Source organism: Dermacentor albipictus, chromosome 5 (genome assembly GCF_038994185.2).
Source record: "Dermacentor albipictus isolate Rhodes 1998 colony chromosome 5, USDA_Dalb.pri_finalv2, whole genome shotgun sequence".
Taxonomy (NCBI): Eukaryota; Metazoa; Arthropoda; class Arachnida; order Ixodida; family Ixodidae; genus Dermacentor; species Dermacentor albipictus.
The window spans coordinates 24,953,637-24,971,255 of NC_091825.1; the positions used below are offsets into that span (position 1 = coordinate 24,953,637).

At 44.5% G+C, this 17,619-nt stretch overlaps 1 protein-coding gene across 1 annotated transcript in view; it reads right to left on the reverse strand.

The window, feature by feature from the left end:
* The window catches only part of LOC135898298 (dnaJ homolog subfamily C member 2), a 139,531-nt gene that overhangs the window by 44,470 nt on the left and 77,442 nt on the right, over positions 1-17,619 (reverse strand). The window contains exons 10-14 of the mRNA XM_065427170.1: positions 16,484-16,552; positions 14,875-15,044; positions 10,363-10,435; positions 9,202-9,383; positions 6,555-6,652 (exon numbers count right to left, since the gene is read on the reverse strand). Coding sequence (XP_065283242.1) covers positions 6,555-6,652; positions 9,202-9,383; positions 10,363-10,435; positions 14,875-15,044; positions 16,484-16,552 — 592 coding nt within the window. The remainder of the gene's footprint in view (positions 1-6,554; positions 6,653-9,201; positions 9,384-10,362; positions 10,436-14,874; positions 15,045-16,483; positions 16,553-17,619) is intronic.

Sequence of the window (17,619 nt, forward strand, 5' to 3'; positions counted from 1 at the left end):
TATTTGGTTTCGTTTTTGCATCATTCGTATGAGCCTTCACGCGAAACCTGCATGTAACGAAAACCTGCATGCAACGAAAAATTGCAAGCTTTTGTCAACTTCGTTATATCCAGGTTTAACTGTATTGAAATCACATACAAACACACTTTGTTATATTGATGTTCTAATTACATGGTGTTCTATGGACAAGAGGGTATGGAAAGTTAAATACTTCATTATATCGAGAATTTCGTTATATTGGAGTTTGTTATATCGAGGTTTAACTGTAGTTTTATTCGAAATTTCTCCCAGTCCCGAATGCATGCATTTTAAACCAAATTACTCGAGAGAGAGAGAGAGGCAAAGAAAAAATAGGGAGGTTAACTAGAGATTATCTCCGGTTGGCTACCCTGTACTGGAGGAGGGGAAAGGGGATGATATAGGCGAGAGATAAAAGGACAAAAAATAAATAACACAAGGAACTATACACACACAAACACACACATGTACACATGAACTGTTTCTGTGGGCACTGTCACGCAGCCCGCAAACGGCGTTCCTAGTGTTACACAGTGTCACCGTACAATCTTACGTCACACAGCGTACAGTCCCAATTTGTCAGAAAGTCCCGTGTCTTTCAAGTACCGCAGCATGCCTTCATAGCGTATCGCACTGATGTTCGCGTAGGCCAGTTTCCAAGGATGTTGTCTTCTGTTATTGGGCACTTGTTCAGTTTGTCTAGGGTGGCTGAGAGGGCTGCTCTTTGCGGGTGAAAACGAGGGCCCGCACAAAGAAGGTTCGCGATTGTTTCATTGCACCTGCAGAAGTCACAAAGTGGGCCGTTGACCATTCTGATAAAAAAGGAGTACGCATTTGAAAATGCGACTCCAAGCCATATATGACTAGAAGGGTGCAGTTATGTTGTGGAAGGTTGGGGCGCAATACGGAGCTCTAACTTAGGGTCCAGGGTATGAAGGTGTGCACTTGTAAACTTAGATGAAATCTATTGAACTAATGTTAGGTCACGCGGAAGCGCGTAAAAGTGCGACCACCTATTCCAGCTTCAATCAGAGCTTCTATAATGGCATAATGTGCTAGATTATCACAGGCGCCTTTTATATCAAGGAATAATGCTGCAGCGAGTCGTTTCAGACGTTTTTGACGTTGAACAAACGTGACCAAATCAATGACTATCTATGAATGAACGGCCGTGCCAGAAGACAGCCATAGCCTCTGGGTACACGTAGTAATTTTCCAAGTACCATTCCAGCTGCGTCAAAATCATTCTTTCCATTATTTTCCCTATGCAACTGGCCAGTGTGATGGGGCGGTACAATGACAAATCTAACGGTGATTTCCCAGGTTTGAGAAGTGGAACCGAGCGGCTGCATTTCCATTCACGTGGAACTAAACCGTTGCGCCAAGACTAGTTGTAATTGTTTAGCAGCATGAGTCGTGCTTTCTGCCCAAGATTGGCGAGCGCCGTGTAGCTAACGCCATCCGGCCCAGGTGACGGAGAGCGCTGCAAGTCGCCAGTGCCACTTCAAGCTCCTCCACCGAAAACATTACATCCATGCGGGAATCCCGTGGCACAGGAGTGGCGCATGGTGTAAGTGTGTGTTGGAGCTGCAAGCTGGCAAGTCTTGAGCGAAATTCTACAGCAATGTGAATTTCGCTGCGACCTTGGTGCAAAGCGAGGGATTTGAAAGGAACACGCTGTTGCGGTGATACGCGAAATCCACACACGGTTCTCCATATCTGGGATAATCGCTGACGTGGATCCAACGACTCACAGAAACGTTTACATCTTTGAGACTGTAATTCATCAATGCGGCCTTGAATTTTTTTTTGCATCCGTATTGCCTCTCCGAGATCATGGATGGATTTAGTTCTCTTGTATCTTCTTTCAGCCTGCCAGCGAGTTGCATGTAGTCGCTGCAGTTCGGCTTCAAATTCTTCATATTTCGGGAAAGGTTGAAAACCGCGTGTAGCCTCTTGCATGGATTTTTGAATTTCTTGTTCCAGATTTGAATGGCTCCCTTGCAGACATACTTCCTCCATGCGTGACCGAAACGCCAACCGGTCAATTCGTCGGAGGGTCGTGGAGGAGCATTTATATAGTCCCTTGATCTTCAGGTAATAGGGATATGGTCACTTCCATATGATTTGATGTCTGGAAACCATTGCATGTTTCTTTCAAGACGCCGAGAAACCAGAGTCAAGTCTAGGCAGCTGCTGTATGTAAGCCTGCATAAATATGTCGGACTACCATCGTTGAGGCAGTAAAGGTCGTGCTGTGTGGCAAAGGATGCTAGTCTCCTTCCCCTGGAGTCCATCTTCAGACCCTCCCAAAGCAGATGGTGAGCATTAAAATTTCCGGTGAGAATCGTAGGGCCGGGTGTCGCTGATAGGAAGTCATGCAGTCGTTTAGAGTCGAAGCCACTTGAAGGAGCAATGTAAACAGCGACAAGTGTGAACATAAGCTTCTTCGTTTTTACAATTAAACAGACGTACTGGTTGTCGTCCTGAGGCGGGACTGCATGCAACACGTATGTCAGATAACATCTAATATATACAATGACCTTGCTCACATCACCACAGGTAGAGGACATGAATGCCTCATAGCCAGAAATGCATATTGACACGTGTACTTGTCTTTATCGGGCGACAAGTATTGTCGCCTAACAAATGTTATCGCACAGCGCGGGACGCGCCTGCATGTGTCCGAAGTTTCTGGAAAGTTATCGATGCTTCTATCCGCTGTCTGTTGTCGCCGAACGTTGTGTTATCTGATTTCATTGCTTGACACGAATGGTGTAGAACATTTTAGAAGGCATGCGGGTCCCACCGTTTAATCTGGAACATTCGATGATTGCTATATAAAAGCCGACGCGCTTGACCCGCTGATCAGATTTTCGACGATCGCCGACGAACACCACGCCGACATGCTAGCGATGTACGTCGACGTCGAACACAAGACCTGGGATGCCGTCCTGCCGTACGTAACATTCGCTTACAACACGGCGGTGCAAGAAACAACACAGATCACGCCGTTTAAGCTGGTTTACGGCAGGAACCCGACGACGACGCTCGACGCCATGCTGCCGCACGTAACGGACGAAGAGAATCTTGACGTCGCTACCTATCTCCAGCGCGCCGAAGAAGCCCGACAGCTCGCCCGCCTGCGAATCAAGAACCAGCAGAGGACCGACCGCCGACACTACAATCTCCGACGACGCTTCGTCGAGTACCAGCCCGGCGACCGTGTTTGGGTTTGGACACCGATACGCCGACGAGGACTCAGTGAGAAACTACTCCGACGCTATTTCGGACCCTACAAGGTCATCCGACGTATTGGCGCTCTGGACTATGAGGTCGTGCCAGACGGCATTTCGCATTCACAGCGACGTCGCGCACGACCTGAAGTGGTCCACGTGGTGCGTCTTAAACCATTTTACGGACGCTAACGAACTTTCCTTATTTTGTTTTTGTTTTTCTTTGCTATGAGTGCTTACTTATTACTTTCGTTTGTTTGCAGCATCGGGTCGATGCTTTTTAAGAGGGGGGTATTGACACGTGTACTTGTCTTTATCGGGCGACAAGTATTGTCGCCTAACAAATGTTATCGCACAGCGCGGGACGCGCCTGCATGTGTCCGAAGTTTCTGGAAAGTTATCGATGCTTCTATCCGCTGTCTGTTGTCGCCGAACGTTGTGTTATCTGATTTCATTGCTTGACACGAATGGTGTAGAACATTTTAGAAGGCATGCGGGTCCCACCGTTTAATCTGGAACATTCGATGATTGCTATATAAAAGCCGACGCGCTTGACCCGCTGATCAGATTTTCGACGATCGCCGAGCGTGTTCGCCGCTATCGTTGCGCTATAAGTGTAGCCTGTTTTGTGGGCACAGGTTCGCCCCAATAAAAGTTAGTTTTGTCGTTCACAGTACTGCTACTGTGTTATTCAACGTCACGACCACGTGACAATATGACATACTGCACGTTCGGTTCGCAAATTACAAGGATGAATAAATGGTTTTCGAAGCCAAAGTGTCTAAAATCTGAAATTCTCGATCTCAGACCATGGGCATTCCACTGCAATAGAGATGCTTTCTTGACTTCCTTGTGGAAGGGCAGCGAGGGGCGGGCCATGGTGCTATGGGATGCGTTCAAGTACTGGAGTCAGCACGTCCAGTACTTGCAGTGTGCTAGGAGCAGCCGAGTAGTAGGCGCGTGACATTCGTGAGCGACTTGAGCATAGCAATCACTTGTGAAGTGACATTTGACTTTTAAGTGACCTGTCATGTGCTGTGGCTCTGGCGCGTGGCATGTCTTCGGCAGTGCTGGCCACACCTACCTTGATGAAGCACGAAGAGCATGGCTGCTTGTTTCGTTGACATTCGCGCTCTCACTGGAGACAATAAGCTTTGCCGCTCAGAGCGAACCAGCAAGGGGTGTGTGAACGCTCATGGCGCTGGTCAGCGCAAGCTTTCCATGCTGGGTGGACGAGCTACCCTGTCTGTCACCAGCTACCCCACAGCCCCTCCATGCTGCGCCTGCGTGTTATCAGCTGCAAGCGAGTGCGCACTCCCGGTGATGCTTGGCGCCTTTTGTGCCGCTTGCACAAGTGACCCTTAGTTTCTTTGTCGCGCACCGTTTTTCTCAATGCTGGGCTTGTGCATTATCATCGGCAAGCGACGCTGTCATGGCACTGTGGAAGTAGTGCGCAAAGTCTGCAATAGAATAGACAAGTGTTACTCTGTGCAGCCTTCCACATGCCCTGCATGCCAATAGTCACCCGAATCAAGGTGCACTACTTCCTCTGTGATTGCCTGCGTGCATGCATTGGCAGGTGCAGGCTTTGTGAATGCGTGGTTTCGATCAAAAGTGTTTTATATCGACCTGGCTAGACTGTGATCGAAAATGTGCCGCGTGATGTAGGTATTAGACTTCCATGGAGTTGTGCTATTCCAGCTTCGTTTTCTTAGCTTTTAAGGGCACATTTCCATTCTGTCAACGGCACAGACATGCGAGAGCTGCACCACCTTGGCCCGATGCTAGTGCACGTGTGCGAGTTGGGAGAGAGAAATTTGGGGACTGCGCCTAGGTACAACGGAGGCATGCAAGCTTTGCTCGGCTTGTCCTTAGCCGATGGCAATGCACACTATGCGAGAACTGGTGCTTAACTTCCGTTCAAACAGGATCACAGTGGCCATTACAAAATCTGTAAAGGGGAAGTACACAAAACAACAAATTCGCCGTATGAATGCATTGTTATTTATTGGTCTGCAGCCACTAAAGCATCATGCCCCTAAGCTCCAACCCAGCACTTTGTGCCAGGTCCCTTCGCTCCTATTGGCAGGAACCATTCATGCCAGGCCTGGTGGTGAATCATAGGTAAAAAACAACTAGGGTACACTAGAAGTGAAAGCGGGAAATGATACAATCCAGATTTTTTTTTAAGAAAGGAGAGGAAAAAAAAAAGAATGATACAACAACAAATTCAGGCTACAGACCTCCCAAACACCAGCGCATTGTTGTAACCACTACGCTATGAAAGACGAATGGAGGGAGAGCTTATTCCGGAGCATTTTTCTGTGTCCGCGTAGTCCAGATCGGCTAGGGATAAACAGGTGAAAATGCGTTCATGTTCGTAGTACTTAGGTGCAGTCCCCATATTCTTTTCTTGCATGCAGGTCAGGAAAACATGCCGTATCTCTTGCATGCGTAAGCTGTTCAGAAAATCGAAACACACCTTTTAAGAGGTAGTTGCTTTTTATAAATTTATCGTTATAACCAATTTTTTTGCCACCCCATTTACTTCATTATAACGAGCGTTTACTGTATTTGTTGCACTATGTTCTTGACCTTAAGCAGCCAGCTAGTGTCACAGCAAGGCACTGTCCTTTCTGTTATCATACAGGTTTTGCCTCCCGATTTCTTTGTATTTGTATTTGTAAAACTCCATGTTTTTTTCTTTTGTTTCCATCCTTTGCATCCAGCAGGCAGGTGCTTAGCATTAGCAAGGGGGCATGCACTCTTGACACATCACAGCAAAAGAAAGGCAATGCAGATTTGTGACTACCGTTAACAAAGCACACAGAGCTGTGCTTTTAACTGTGTTGGAAAAAACTAAAACAAAAGCAGCACAAAAAAGACTTAGCATTACAATATGCACAACAAACCTACACTGTGTAGTTATTCAGCCATCAGGATGGACTGCAGATTCTGGCAGTATAGCCTGGTTGAGGGATGGTACTACTAATAAGTGGCACATACGGTGGGATGCTTTTTACACACTGCAATTTTTGTGCCTCACTTCATTTGTTACTTTTCCCATTTTTCTGGTGCAAAGCCCATTTATACCTGTGCCAAGAAAAATAAATTTGAGTTGTTAGTTCAGTACTGTGTGTGTCCATTCTGCATGTTCAATATGCTGGGAAAACATCAATTACGCAGCACCAACTAAACCAACGCTCAACCTTGATGAAGGCTTCTTGTTTGGAAGACAACTGATACTACAGTGAGGTTCAACCGCACTTGGGTGAGCCTTGGATCAATGCAGAAGCTTACCTAGCTTTTGCAAGCTCTTGGCTTTTGCGAGTACCTCCTTGGCTGTTCGATCAGAGGTGGCTCCATGCTGGTTCAGAAAGGCCGCCACCACCTCCCACCTGCTCCAACAAGCAGCAAAGCAGGATGTCAAAGCAGTGCCTACTTCGCGTGGATGAACATTTCCACTGCTGGGCCCCTTGCTGCATGCAGCCATCCCCACAGGTGTCGCCACCATGATCAGCTTTTTGTGAAATAAAGGCTGTGTTCCAACACTCAAAGAAAGCAAACTAGACAGCAAAATGGACAACGCACATGTTATGTCTTGTTCCCATTCTGGCAAAGAAGACAGATTTGCAAAGGCAACATCAAAATCAGAATGATGCTGGCTACTTTAATGCCTGAACAAAATGGCAGCAGAGCAGTGTGCCTGGTAGCTGACAGAAACATTTGCCTGCCAAAGAGGAAGCCGAGACAGGTTTTATTTTGTACTTGGAGTAGGCCCCATTGTGTTTTCCTGTGTGCAAACCACACACAAAGTGTTAAAACATGGAGCTGACATTTGCTTTTCTAAGCCTTATTTATTTTTATTTACTTATTTATTTACTTTCTGTTGACATGAGGTGGTGTCAAGTCACAGAAATATGTTCCAATTGCATTCTGATACCTGGGATTAAAGCCGCCAAAAATTCCAGCAGTTAATCCCTGCTTGTGTAAATTTTTCCCTGCCTTCTACCAGTCCTCAGTTGTGCAGTATTCTGTGCAAATGAAGAGTGAAAATTTAGTTTTTTGACATTTATTTGAGCTTCATGTAGTGTCACAGTAAATCAAAGCTTGCAAGGCACCGTTGTTGGCAAATAGTAGGTGCAGCCTTTGAGACGGTGAATAAAGATTGCAATGGTCAAATTTCTGCCTTGCAACTTTTCAATTCCCACCTTCTGTGAGAGATGTGCTGCAATATTATACAGCTGGTAGTTAAGAAAGGTGACTTGGGTCTACAGAATATTTCCCATCAGGAAGGTCACTTTTTGACATGTCTTTATTGTGTAAAGAAATTGAGAACAACAAATACAAGTGTGTTATTAGTAAGCAATTCTGAGTAGTGAATAGATACTGCTATATATGCACTATTTTATTATTCGATGGCAATCCCTTTTCGTGAGTTATGACATTTTATCCCTTTCACGCAAGACATTAATTATTTAGAAATTTAATGAACATTGTTGCCACTTCAATAATCTAATTTCAATTTTTAGTTTCAATTCAAGTTTAATTTTTCTTGATAACAAGAAGGGAGCAGCTGCATAAAGGCAACACCAAGCAGTTTGACGGAGGTGGCAGTCCCATTCTTTGGCAGCAATGTACAGCTTAACACCAAACATGCTTCAGACAGGCATCTAATAAACAAAAGACAGGCGAGATATATTACCTCACACTCACACAATTCGAGCATGCTGCCATTATCAAGTCAAAATCACTCAATAATTGTGGCCCAATTTAATTTTATCTAACGGCCTTTGAAAGCATTGGTAAAAAAAATCAATGTAAAATTTCGATTCTAGACTGAAATATTATTGCTAATATTGAAGTAGTTATTATGCTCTCAAACACCTCGCACACATGATACATGTTACCTAACATGGACGACGTACAACCAGTTTAATGTTTGGCCAGGTGAAGGCAAAAAGAACAAAGCAGGAAGCATGAAAATAAATGTGACACTACATAAGAATCCAATGCAACATGAGATAAACATTCTAATAAATCAATGCAGGAACAAATATAATAAAGCTGGCACAAGAACTACAGGCAGTCATAAAAATATAATGTGCAAGTGTTTAAAACAAGTGCAAGCAATATATTAATGGTTAGCAACAGTCATTGTTACGTGAGAATGAGACAGGTTTATCTAATCAGGCTGTATGCATAAATCAACAAGGTATTACATTCTTGAATTTAATCAAGCATCACTGGCTGCCCAGGAATTTAAGGTGACATGCATATTGATACTTAATGGACATAAAAAGAGTGCCATTCTATTCGGCAACTACTATGTTAGCCAGTATCACTGTGACAGAGATGCTGCTCTGCTTTATCTGGGCAACTTTACCACAAAACTGTTTGATATGTTTGATTTCTATGAAATTCATAATCATAATCCCTACAGCCAGAGATCAGCTTTCCACTTTTGCTATCTTATAATTATATCTATCTTGGTATTTTAAATTCTGAATTCTTTTTATTTCCCAAATAGCCTTCAAACAGTTTTCACAGGAGTGTGTGTGCGATTGCCAAGTGGACTTGAGGCATAACAGGCCTCACTTTTCAACCAAATTGCGTATTAGCGGGTCAAACATATGGCCAGACAGAATAACCATACTACTGCCTAAAAGGTTTCAAAAGTTCAAAGCTTAACAGGTTTGGTGCTGTTGCTACTTTACATTCTATTCAAAATTCCTATTAGTAAGCACATAATTACATATGACAAACAAAATCTTGCTTTAGATTGGTGCAGTTGTGGTGAGCTACTAATCACCTAGCATCCCACGGTTTATCACGAACAGCTTAATCACGAGTATTACTTACACGACATAACTACAACACTTGCACAAACACTGGCTTAGCAGAAAATACAAAAAGTGAGCAAAGCCGGAAATCAGACGACACATACCTGTTGGCTGTGCCAGCAGGAAAGAGGTTGACAGCCTTGACAAGCAGCTGCACGTCATCTGGAGTCCAGGATGAACCGGAGGAGGCGGAGCCCTTATCCCCTCCTCCTTGGCCTCGCCCACTCTGAGCACCACCCAGCTGCTCTGCCTTCTCACGCTCCAGACGCTCTTCGAGGGCCTTGGCCTACCACACACGTACGTACACACAGTGGTTGAGATGCAAAAGATGCAGTGCTTGCAATCACCAATCCGTCTTCAACATCAGCCTATTTTTTGTTTCCGCTGCATGATGAAGGCCTCTCCCAGCGATCTCCAATTACCCCTTTTCTGCCCCGGCTGACCCCATCCTTAAGCCTGCAAATTCCCTAATTTCATCACACCACCTAGTTCTTTGCCATCCTCCGATTGCACTTTGCTTCTCTTGGCATCCATTCTATAACTCTAATAGACCCCTGGTTATATATGCTACCCATCACCTGGCCAGCCAAGTTTCACTTCTGCCCCTCAATGTCAGCTAGAGCACTGGTGAGCCCTGTTTTGTCTTTAATCCACGCCGCTGCATGTCTTCGTGTCTCTCAACCTTAAGCTTAACGTTTTTGGTTATATTGCTCGTTGTGCAGCCCTTGACTTCTTCTTAAGCTTCGTTGTTAAACTCCAAGTTTCCATCGCATATATAAGCACCTCTAGAATGCGATGACTGTACACTTTTCTTTTCAAAGATGACAGTAAGCTGCCAGTCATGATTTGGTAATGCCTGCCATATGATCGCCAATCTCAAAGGGACTTACACCCTAGTCAGACTGGCGAGCTTTAGAGTCATTATGAATATGGCACATCAGTTCTGCAGAAGTCTGCAAGGTGGAGGAAAGGGCTTTGCGCTACAATTTGGGTGGATGCCAATTTTCCCATTTCATGTACGTGACTTATAATCACAACGCACTACATGATGCACACAAAGTTCTAGTAACTAAAAGTTTTCAATGCCACATAACTCCTACAATCTCAGTGTGGTACGTACATGACCTGCAGATTTACAATATTTTATGGTGTTACACCTGGAAAAGCCTTAAGACGTGCAGGGCCCTTAAATTCTAAAGCTTCTGCAAAGTTTTTCTTTGTGGCATCAAAGGAGAACCTTTAGAAATAGAATAGAAAGGGCATACTTTTTCAAGAAACAATGTCTTCCTCTTATCCACGTTGGAGGCTGCTTCCAAAGCTTGATTGAGCTGCTGCAGCCTACATAGGAAGAGGGATTTTGTTGCAGTCCACCAAACAGATGCATGCACATACAAACAACGCTACTAATGGACAAGAAGTAAATGTAAGTGCCTGCCCGTGCCATGTAACGAGCCCAGTCTACAGTGGGGAGAATAAAATGCTGGGTTTCCATAGCTGTGCACATGAGAACAGGTGCAGCAGACTTTTGTAGGGGAATGTTCTTACGCAACCTATGCTTTTGCTTAGTACAGCACCCCATTTCCTGGTACGTAGTACAGTCGAAACCCGTGATAACAAAATCCAGGAAAAACAATATTCTCGCGAGAACGAAACATTTTCGTATCCCCGGCGAACGCCCATAGGATTCAATGCATTTTATACCTTTCGGCAACAAAATGTCGCTGTACTGCAATCCCGCATCAATTAAATTTGTCTAACTCCGTATATTTCCATATTTACTCGATTCTAATGTGCCCTCGATTGTAACGCGCAATCTTTTTCCGCGACCAAAAAAAGAAAAGTCCTTTACAGTACCGCCCACCTTATTCTTTCATACAAAAATACAACTTTCTCTCAATTGGAAAAAAAGATTTACTCCCGATGCACTAAAGTTGTTATAAATAAAAAAAGTTGCAGTTTCGCTCGAAAGGCGAATCATTGATTACGACAGCAGATTAGTAGAACGTAAGGATAGTAGTTTCATTGGCTGTATAAACTTTTAAACATTCGCTTACTAACTAAATTAGCAAGCATGGTGTGATGCACGCACAAGCAAACATGAACACGTCTCACTCAATGACCGCAGAAACACTTTAAATGCTGGAGTGAGAAAGTGCGATAGCAGGAACGAGGTAATCGACTTTTGTGCAGCCTCTCGCTTCGACGCAAACGAAGCGATGAGAACACAGCATGGTGTGCCTAGATGCGTAGACTGTTGTCTCCGTCGCAGATCGCTTTCAAGATAGGGACCGCATGGCCGTGCTGTACGTAGCAGCCGCCAGTGTAGAACCTTCCTGTTTGAGCCAGTCTCGCACGCAAGTTTCGGGAACTCCGAATGCCCGTGATGCGACCCGATTTCCGTCCATATCCACACACGTGATTGCTTTCCTTTTAATTAAATTGCGGCATCGTGATGAACTCAGCATGTCTTTGCAGTTGGCACTTCCATGCTGATAGAGCAAACGCAGTACATGGGAAGACAGACGGTGCCTTAACCTAGGCCAAAGGAAGCATTGCCTAAGCACACATACTACAGCACATGGAGAAAGCTACGGCAACTAGGCTCGAAGTGCGTACGAGACATCCATTTTGAAATACCGATGGCGATATGGTAACACAGATTTATGGTCGTACTCAATTCTAACACGTACGCAATTTTAGGACCCATTTTATTGGAAAAAAGGGTGCGTTAGATTCAAGTAAATATGGTACCTATTTGCGTAAGGTTAGCAGGCTCCAAAATGTGCTCAAATGTGATTGTTTTGCACTAAAATTGAGTAAAATAGTACCACCATATTACACTTGTGTGGGCACTGCCATTTTTGTTCACAAAAACCAAGCGCCGGAAGCGATCAATGCGCTCGAAACATGTCACGGCCGCCATCTTTTTCAAATTCAAATTCAAATTCAAATTCAAGTTTATTTACCAGACAATATGCTGGAAGGTCCGCTGGGCTAAAAGCCGTAAGAACGGCTTGACGGGGCCCAGGTAACCGTTACATGGCAGCGGCTATACAAGGTGCCGAGGAAAAGGACTAAGATACGCGGTTACAAAGGCAAAAAATGAAAAAAAAGATAGATTACATTGCGTAATATAACATTCATAAATCACACAAATACACTTGAAATACGATGCACATAAAAATGCATATGCAAATTTTGACACATAGTACCGCATATTTACACTCCAACAAACACACTAAAAAATGCAGCAAAAAAAATTAATGTTTTTAACAAGCGATTTGCAAGCATTATATATACTAGTAGATAGTTATAGATACTGAATCTTTCACTAGCAAACAATAGAACAAAAGAAAGAACGTAACTGTTTCTTACTGCAACTGGCTGTGTTTTCATACGTGTTTAGTGTTGTTGGGACGTTGTAGGCCAAAGTTTGATATTTATAAGTTGTACGAAATCGCGGTATAGACCATATATGGGTGTTTCTTGTAGGTACTGTAATAATACGACGCTCTAGACATGATAAGGCTGTAATAAAGTCCGAAATTTCTCTGTTTGAAAAGTAGAGTGTGTTCAACAAGCGGTATGAGTAAATATTGTCAACCCGAACTATACTGAACCTTTCAAATGATTTGCATGTGGTTCCCAGACGTTCAATGTTTCCAACGTAGCGAATTATCCTTTTTTGTAGAACAAGTATTTCATTTATGTTTCTTTTTGTTGTTGTGCCCCAAATCAACATACAATAATTTAAATGTGAGTTAAATAATGCGTGATATATTTGAAGTTTTGCCTTGAGTGGCAGCAGACTACGACAGCGAGACACGACTCCTGTTACAGATGAGATTTTCCTGCATAGGTAATTAACGTGAGCATCCCAACTTAAGTTTGATGAAAAGTAAACCCCAAGTATTTTATGCGTATCAACAATATCTATTTGCTGTGAATCAAGAATTAACGGCTGGTGAGTAGGCACTGTTTTATTTTTAGCATGAAATATTACAGCTTTAGTTTTATTTGGATTAATCTTCAGTCTATTGATTTTTGACCACGAGGAAATCTCCGAAAGTACGTCGTTAGCTCTGGATATTAGATGAGGCAGGTTAATGTCAGAGAAAAGTATCGTTGAATCATCTGCGTATATTACGTACTTAACTGTTGTGTCCGTGTTCACGATATCGTTGATATAAACATTGAACATCAGGGGGCCCAGGATACTCCCTCGCGGTACACCGCAAGTGATAGGCAAGAATGACGAGCTACATTTATTAATGTGTACACTCTGGAATCTGTTTTGAAGATAAGATTCTAGTAAAGATAAGCAACTACCACGAATGCCATTTGATTCTAGTTTGTGCAAAAGAATACTGTGATCGAGGGAATCAAAAGCCTTGCTGAAATCTAAAAAAATACCGAGCGTGAATTCGTTTTTTTCAATGCGATGAACTATAGCTTCTTTCAGTTTGTTGTTTGTTGATCGCCCGTTTGAAGCGGCACCATAAGCGGCATGCATGTTGCTACCGACATGTGACTAAGGTTTTTGCATGCCCACTGGCGAGATCGTAGATTGTGGTTCGAAACGTGCATTCAGCTTGCGTTGCCCGCGGCTGACGACTCGGCGAGGCCTATAGGCCAATCACGCGAGGCGAAACTGAACGCAAGCTGAAAGCATGTTTCGAACAACAATTGCCAATTGTGGCAGTGGACTTTGTAATGTGCACCTCGGTGAGAAAAATGCAGCAAAAACAAGGAAATACACGTCCCACCGACATGGAATTGTTTATGGTGCTTGAGATGGCGGTCGCAGCATATGGAGTGTTCCGCATCGGGTCATGATTGAACGATCGTCCAGGAATATGCATCCTTTTCTTCAAGAACGCTGGTTATGGTGCCACCCGACAGGCATCGCGAGTGGATTTGGCGCCGGATGCAGACTTGTGCAAAAGGGCCATTATCTCGTTTGTGTGCCTTTGGGTACACGAGATACGATCACTTTTGTGCTTGGCACCGGACGTGTTGGCACCTACGGGCAACCGCGTGCACTGGAGAAATGCTGCTTCATGCGCTGTTGCTCTGTGTCCAGTGCCGAGTTACACAACATCTTGCAAAAGCGACCGCATCTCCGAAAGCAATTGACCGAGAATACTGTACTACGGAAGTACTGCCACTGCTGGTCGACGTGCCACACTTTGAACTGTCGACAATGCGGTTCTATATCCTCGAGCAAAGCTTACAAAGTAGGCTAACGGAATTGTGACAGTAAAGTTTTGTTCTGCGATGCATTACCTATCTGTGCTGTCTCTTTTGCAACACCGAAATTCTCGCGAAAGCGAATCTTTTCGCATTCCCTGCCTATTTCATTATTCCGAGGTTCAACTGCACCCTTAAATTTGCGGGAAGATTAAAGGGATTCAAGGGGCTCAATTTATTTGTTGGTCACAACCATTTGTAGACACAAACAATGAAGCCTGGAAAAGCATAAGGGAATTTTTTGTAGAAATGATAGGTTAAAAGGAAATGAAAGTGTACGAAAAGAACTTCTGTCAAAATTGGAAGCTTAACCCAAATCTTATGCATTACGCGTGCAGTGCTTTACCAATTCATCTACCATCCTCTTGTGCACTTCCCTGGGCATTTGTGCACATGTACAAGATTAGCCCTGGAATTGTTAGCTGGTCACAGCCCAGGCTTCATTGTCTGTTTCCGTCATATGTACACGGATAATTCCAGAAATTCGAGCCACCGAGATTTGTGCTGCCAAAGAAAGGGGCGCTCACTCTTCCAGGCTGAGCAGCTGGCAGAGCCGGTGAAGCTGCTCCAGACGCACAACATGCTCTTCCGCATCAGCTGCGTAGTGCCCGTCCTCCGTGCATACCGCCTCTAGGGCCTTGCGTTCTTTCTTGAGCTGCTTGCGAAGGTTCTCCTTTTCCCGACGCTCTTTCTCTCTCTGCACAGACAGATCACGGAAAAGACCGGCACACACACTTTGCAGCATCCGGTGGTCAAACACAAGGCAAGAGAGGCACTGCACAGGGTGCCGTCAAGGTCTTTTTCAACGTACAAAGGCATTTCCACATTGATTCACTCCTGCTATTCGTATGAATATTCCCACATTAACTCATAGTGAATTCGATGGTTTGTATGCATGTCATATTTAGGATTGAAAAGCATGCAGGTCATGCAGGCTTGTGTTACAGAAACAAACTGCCACCAGCCAAGACCTTCATGGCATAATGAACTAAGCAAAATATCAAGTTAACCAAAGTTAATTTGGTGGATGTTCAATCTATTTGGCCTCGCTATTTTAATGCAATACTATACATTCTTTTTGTATTTTGGGGAGTAAACGTTTCACACCAAGGATAATTATTCCTCACCAAACAGGCTTTTACTGAATGCTTGTCCTGAAGATGCCCATTTACTATACCTAATCTCCATTCTCGTCAGCACTCATAACATTTTTTTTGTAAGTTGTAGGGATGCGCAACTCTCACGCATCCCCTGATATGTTGTTTTCCCGCACGGCTCGCGTGGCCTGGCGCCCGCGGCGGTCGGAGTGGTACAAGCGCGGCGCGAGAAATGGCGCGAGTGTTGCGCTGCTAACGCCGCCGACAGGGCGCCGCGAGAGAAGGCGCGGGGGGCTCTTTCCCGGCGGGTCGGCGAAGAGTGTGGACATCCTGCGCGCGCGGCGACCCATGCGACTGCGAGACCGCCTCGCGTGGCCGCCTTCGAATGCGGCACCGTTGGCGTGACCGAACACGCGAACGACCAGGCGTTGGGATCAAGCATGGGGCGAACATATTCACTCGTTTTCCGGTCGCGGTGAGTCGGACTTCTAGATTTGTCGCGCGCCCATCGGCATGTTTTGTGGATAGCAACTCGCCTAGCAGGCATTGATCTATGAAAGGTGCAATAAATTCCCTTGTGACTGTTTGCACTACTGTGTTCTCGTTCCTTTGTCCCAAGAGTACGGTGGAGAATCCCACAAAGTTCATGATATATTTGGGCCCATTTGCTCAACAGTTTCGAAATGTTTCAGCCTGGAAAGGTGGTACTCAGCATGTGGTTGTTATCACGTGGTTCACGAGCTTCGCAGGTTCCTCTGTGGTTTCACTTTTGGATGGTTGCTTTTGCTCTCACTTCATCGAGCACTGCGAGACAAAGGATTTTTAATCTTTGGAGCTATCAACAATGTCCTGGCAAAGTCCAATGCAGGAGTGTCTGCTGTAGCTGTCTGCCAGAAGATTCCAAGTTGTTTAAAAGCAATCCTCACAGAAAAACTATGATGAAAGCATTTCGCAGAGAGCCCTGAACGATGCGGTCAGTGTGCACATATAAAAATGAAGTGCCCAATACCAGCCAAGATGGCAACCAGTTGAAGCTCACCTGCTGTCTGGCATCCTCCTCCTGCCGTTCCCGCTCCAGACGTTGCGCTTCCTCACGCTCCTGCCGTTCCTGGAATTGTTACAACAATGCCACATCTCATATCACAAGTGCCAGACGCACAATTTGAATCAAATTGGACATCCTCATGATCTGTGGGTAATCAAGAGAAGCCTCAGGATGGTGCCAGAACTTCAAGCAAGAGGACTTGTCATCAGGGAATGCTTTCCTACGCAGTGTTTATAAACCGTGTGTTGCATAAGTAGGAGTGCCAGATGTGCTATATGACATTTCCAGTTAAACTGCTCTCTCATTCACTCAAATTTCTTATGAAGGTAACATCATCCAGTCTGTTTGGTTCAATACCACATTTTCATGCATTGCTTGCCAGTCTCACCACAATGATTTCGAATTGAATGCAATCTGCAGCGACACCTCTGAAAACATGTCGATTCCACTGCAATGGAACGGTAGTGCCATCTATCACAACTATGGTGAACACCACGCTTTCACAGTAGCAATGACAGATGGTGCCACCCATTGTACAGTCACAGCAAAACAGAACATCTTGGAGCGGCATCACTGCAAGCAACACATACTCCAGATTTAGTGCAGACAAAACTGGCAAACAATGCCTGAAAATATGGTAGCACACCAAGCTCACTGCAAAATGCTAACGCTGTGCGAAATTCGAGACTGAACGTGCCAGTGGTTTAGCAAGATGACTCATGGATACCTGGCACTCCTAGCTGGCAAGAAAAGCAGCAGCTGCTTTGATGAAGGCAAGTGCTATAGTCAATCAGTTGGATTCTGACTTGCTGTTGATCATATTAAGCACAGACAGACACCATCTCACAGCCTCCATAATCGATGCTAGCGGGTTCAAGGGTGTTGTTCCTGTTTGGTTCAGGCAACATTATTTTGTTGCATCTTGTATTATGTAAGCAGCTGCTGCATTTTTAGATTTGTTATGTATCTTTAAGACGTAGGTGAATATCAGCTTTTTCTAATGTGAAGCAAATGAAGAGTAATGTGAAATATGAAGAGTAAGTATGCAATATTGATTTGAAAGTCAAATGGTGAAATGCAGGCACGTGTATTTACTGCAGGAATAACTATTTTCATATAATTAGGCATCA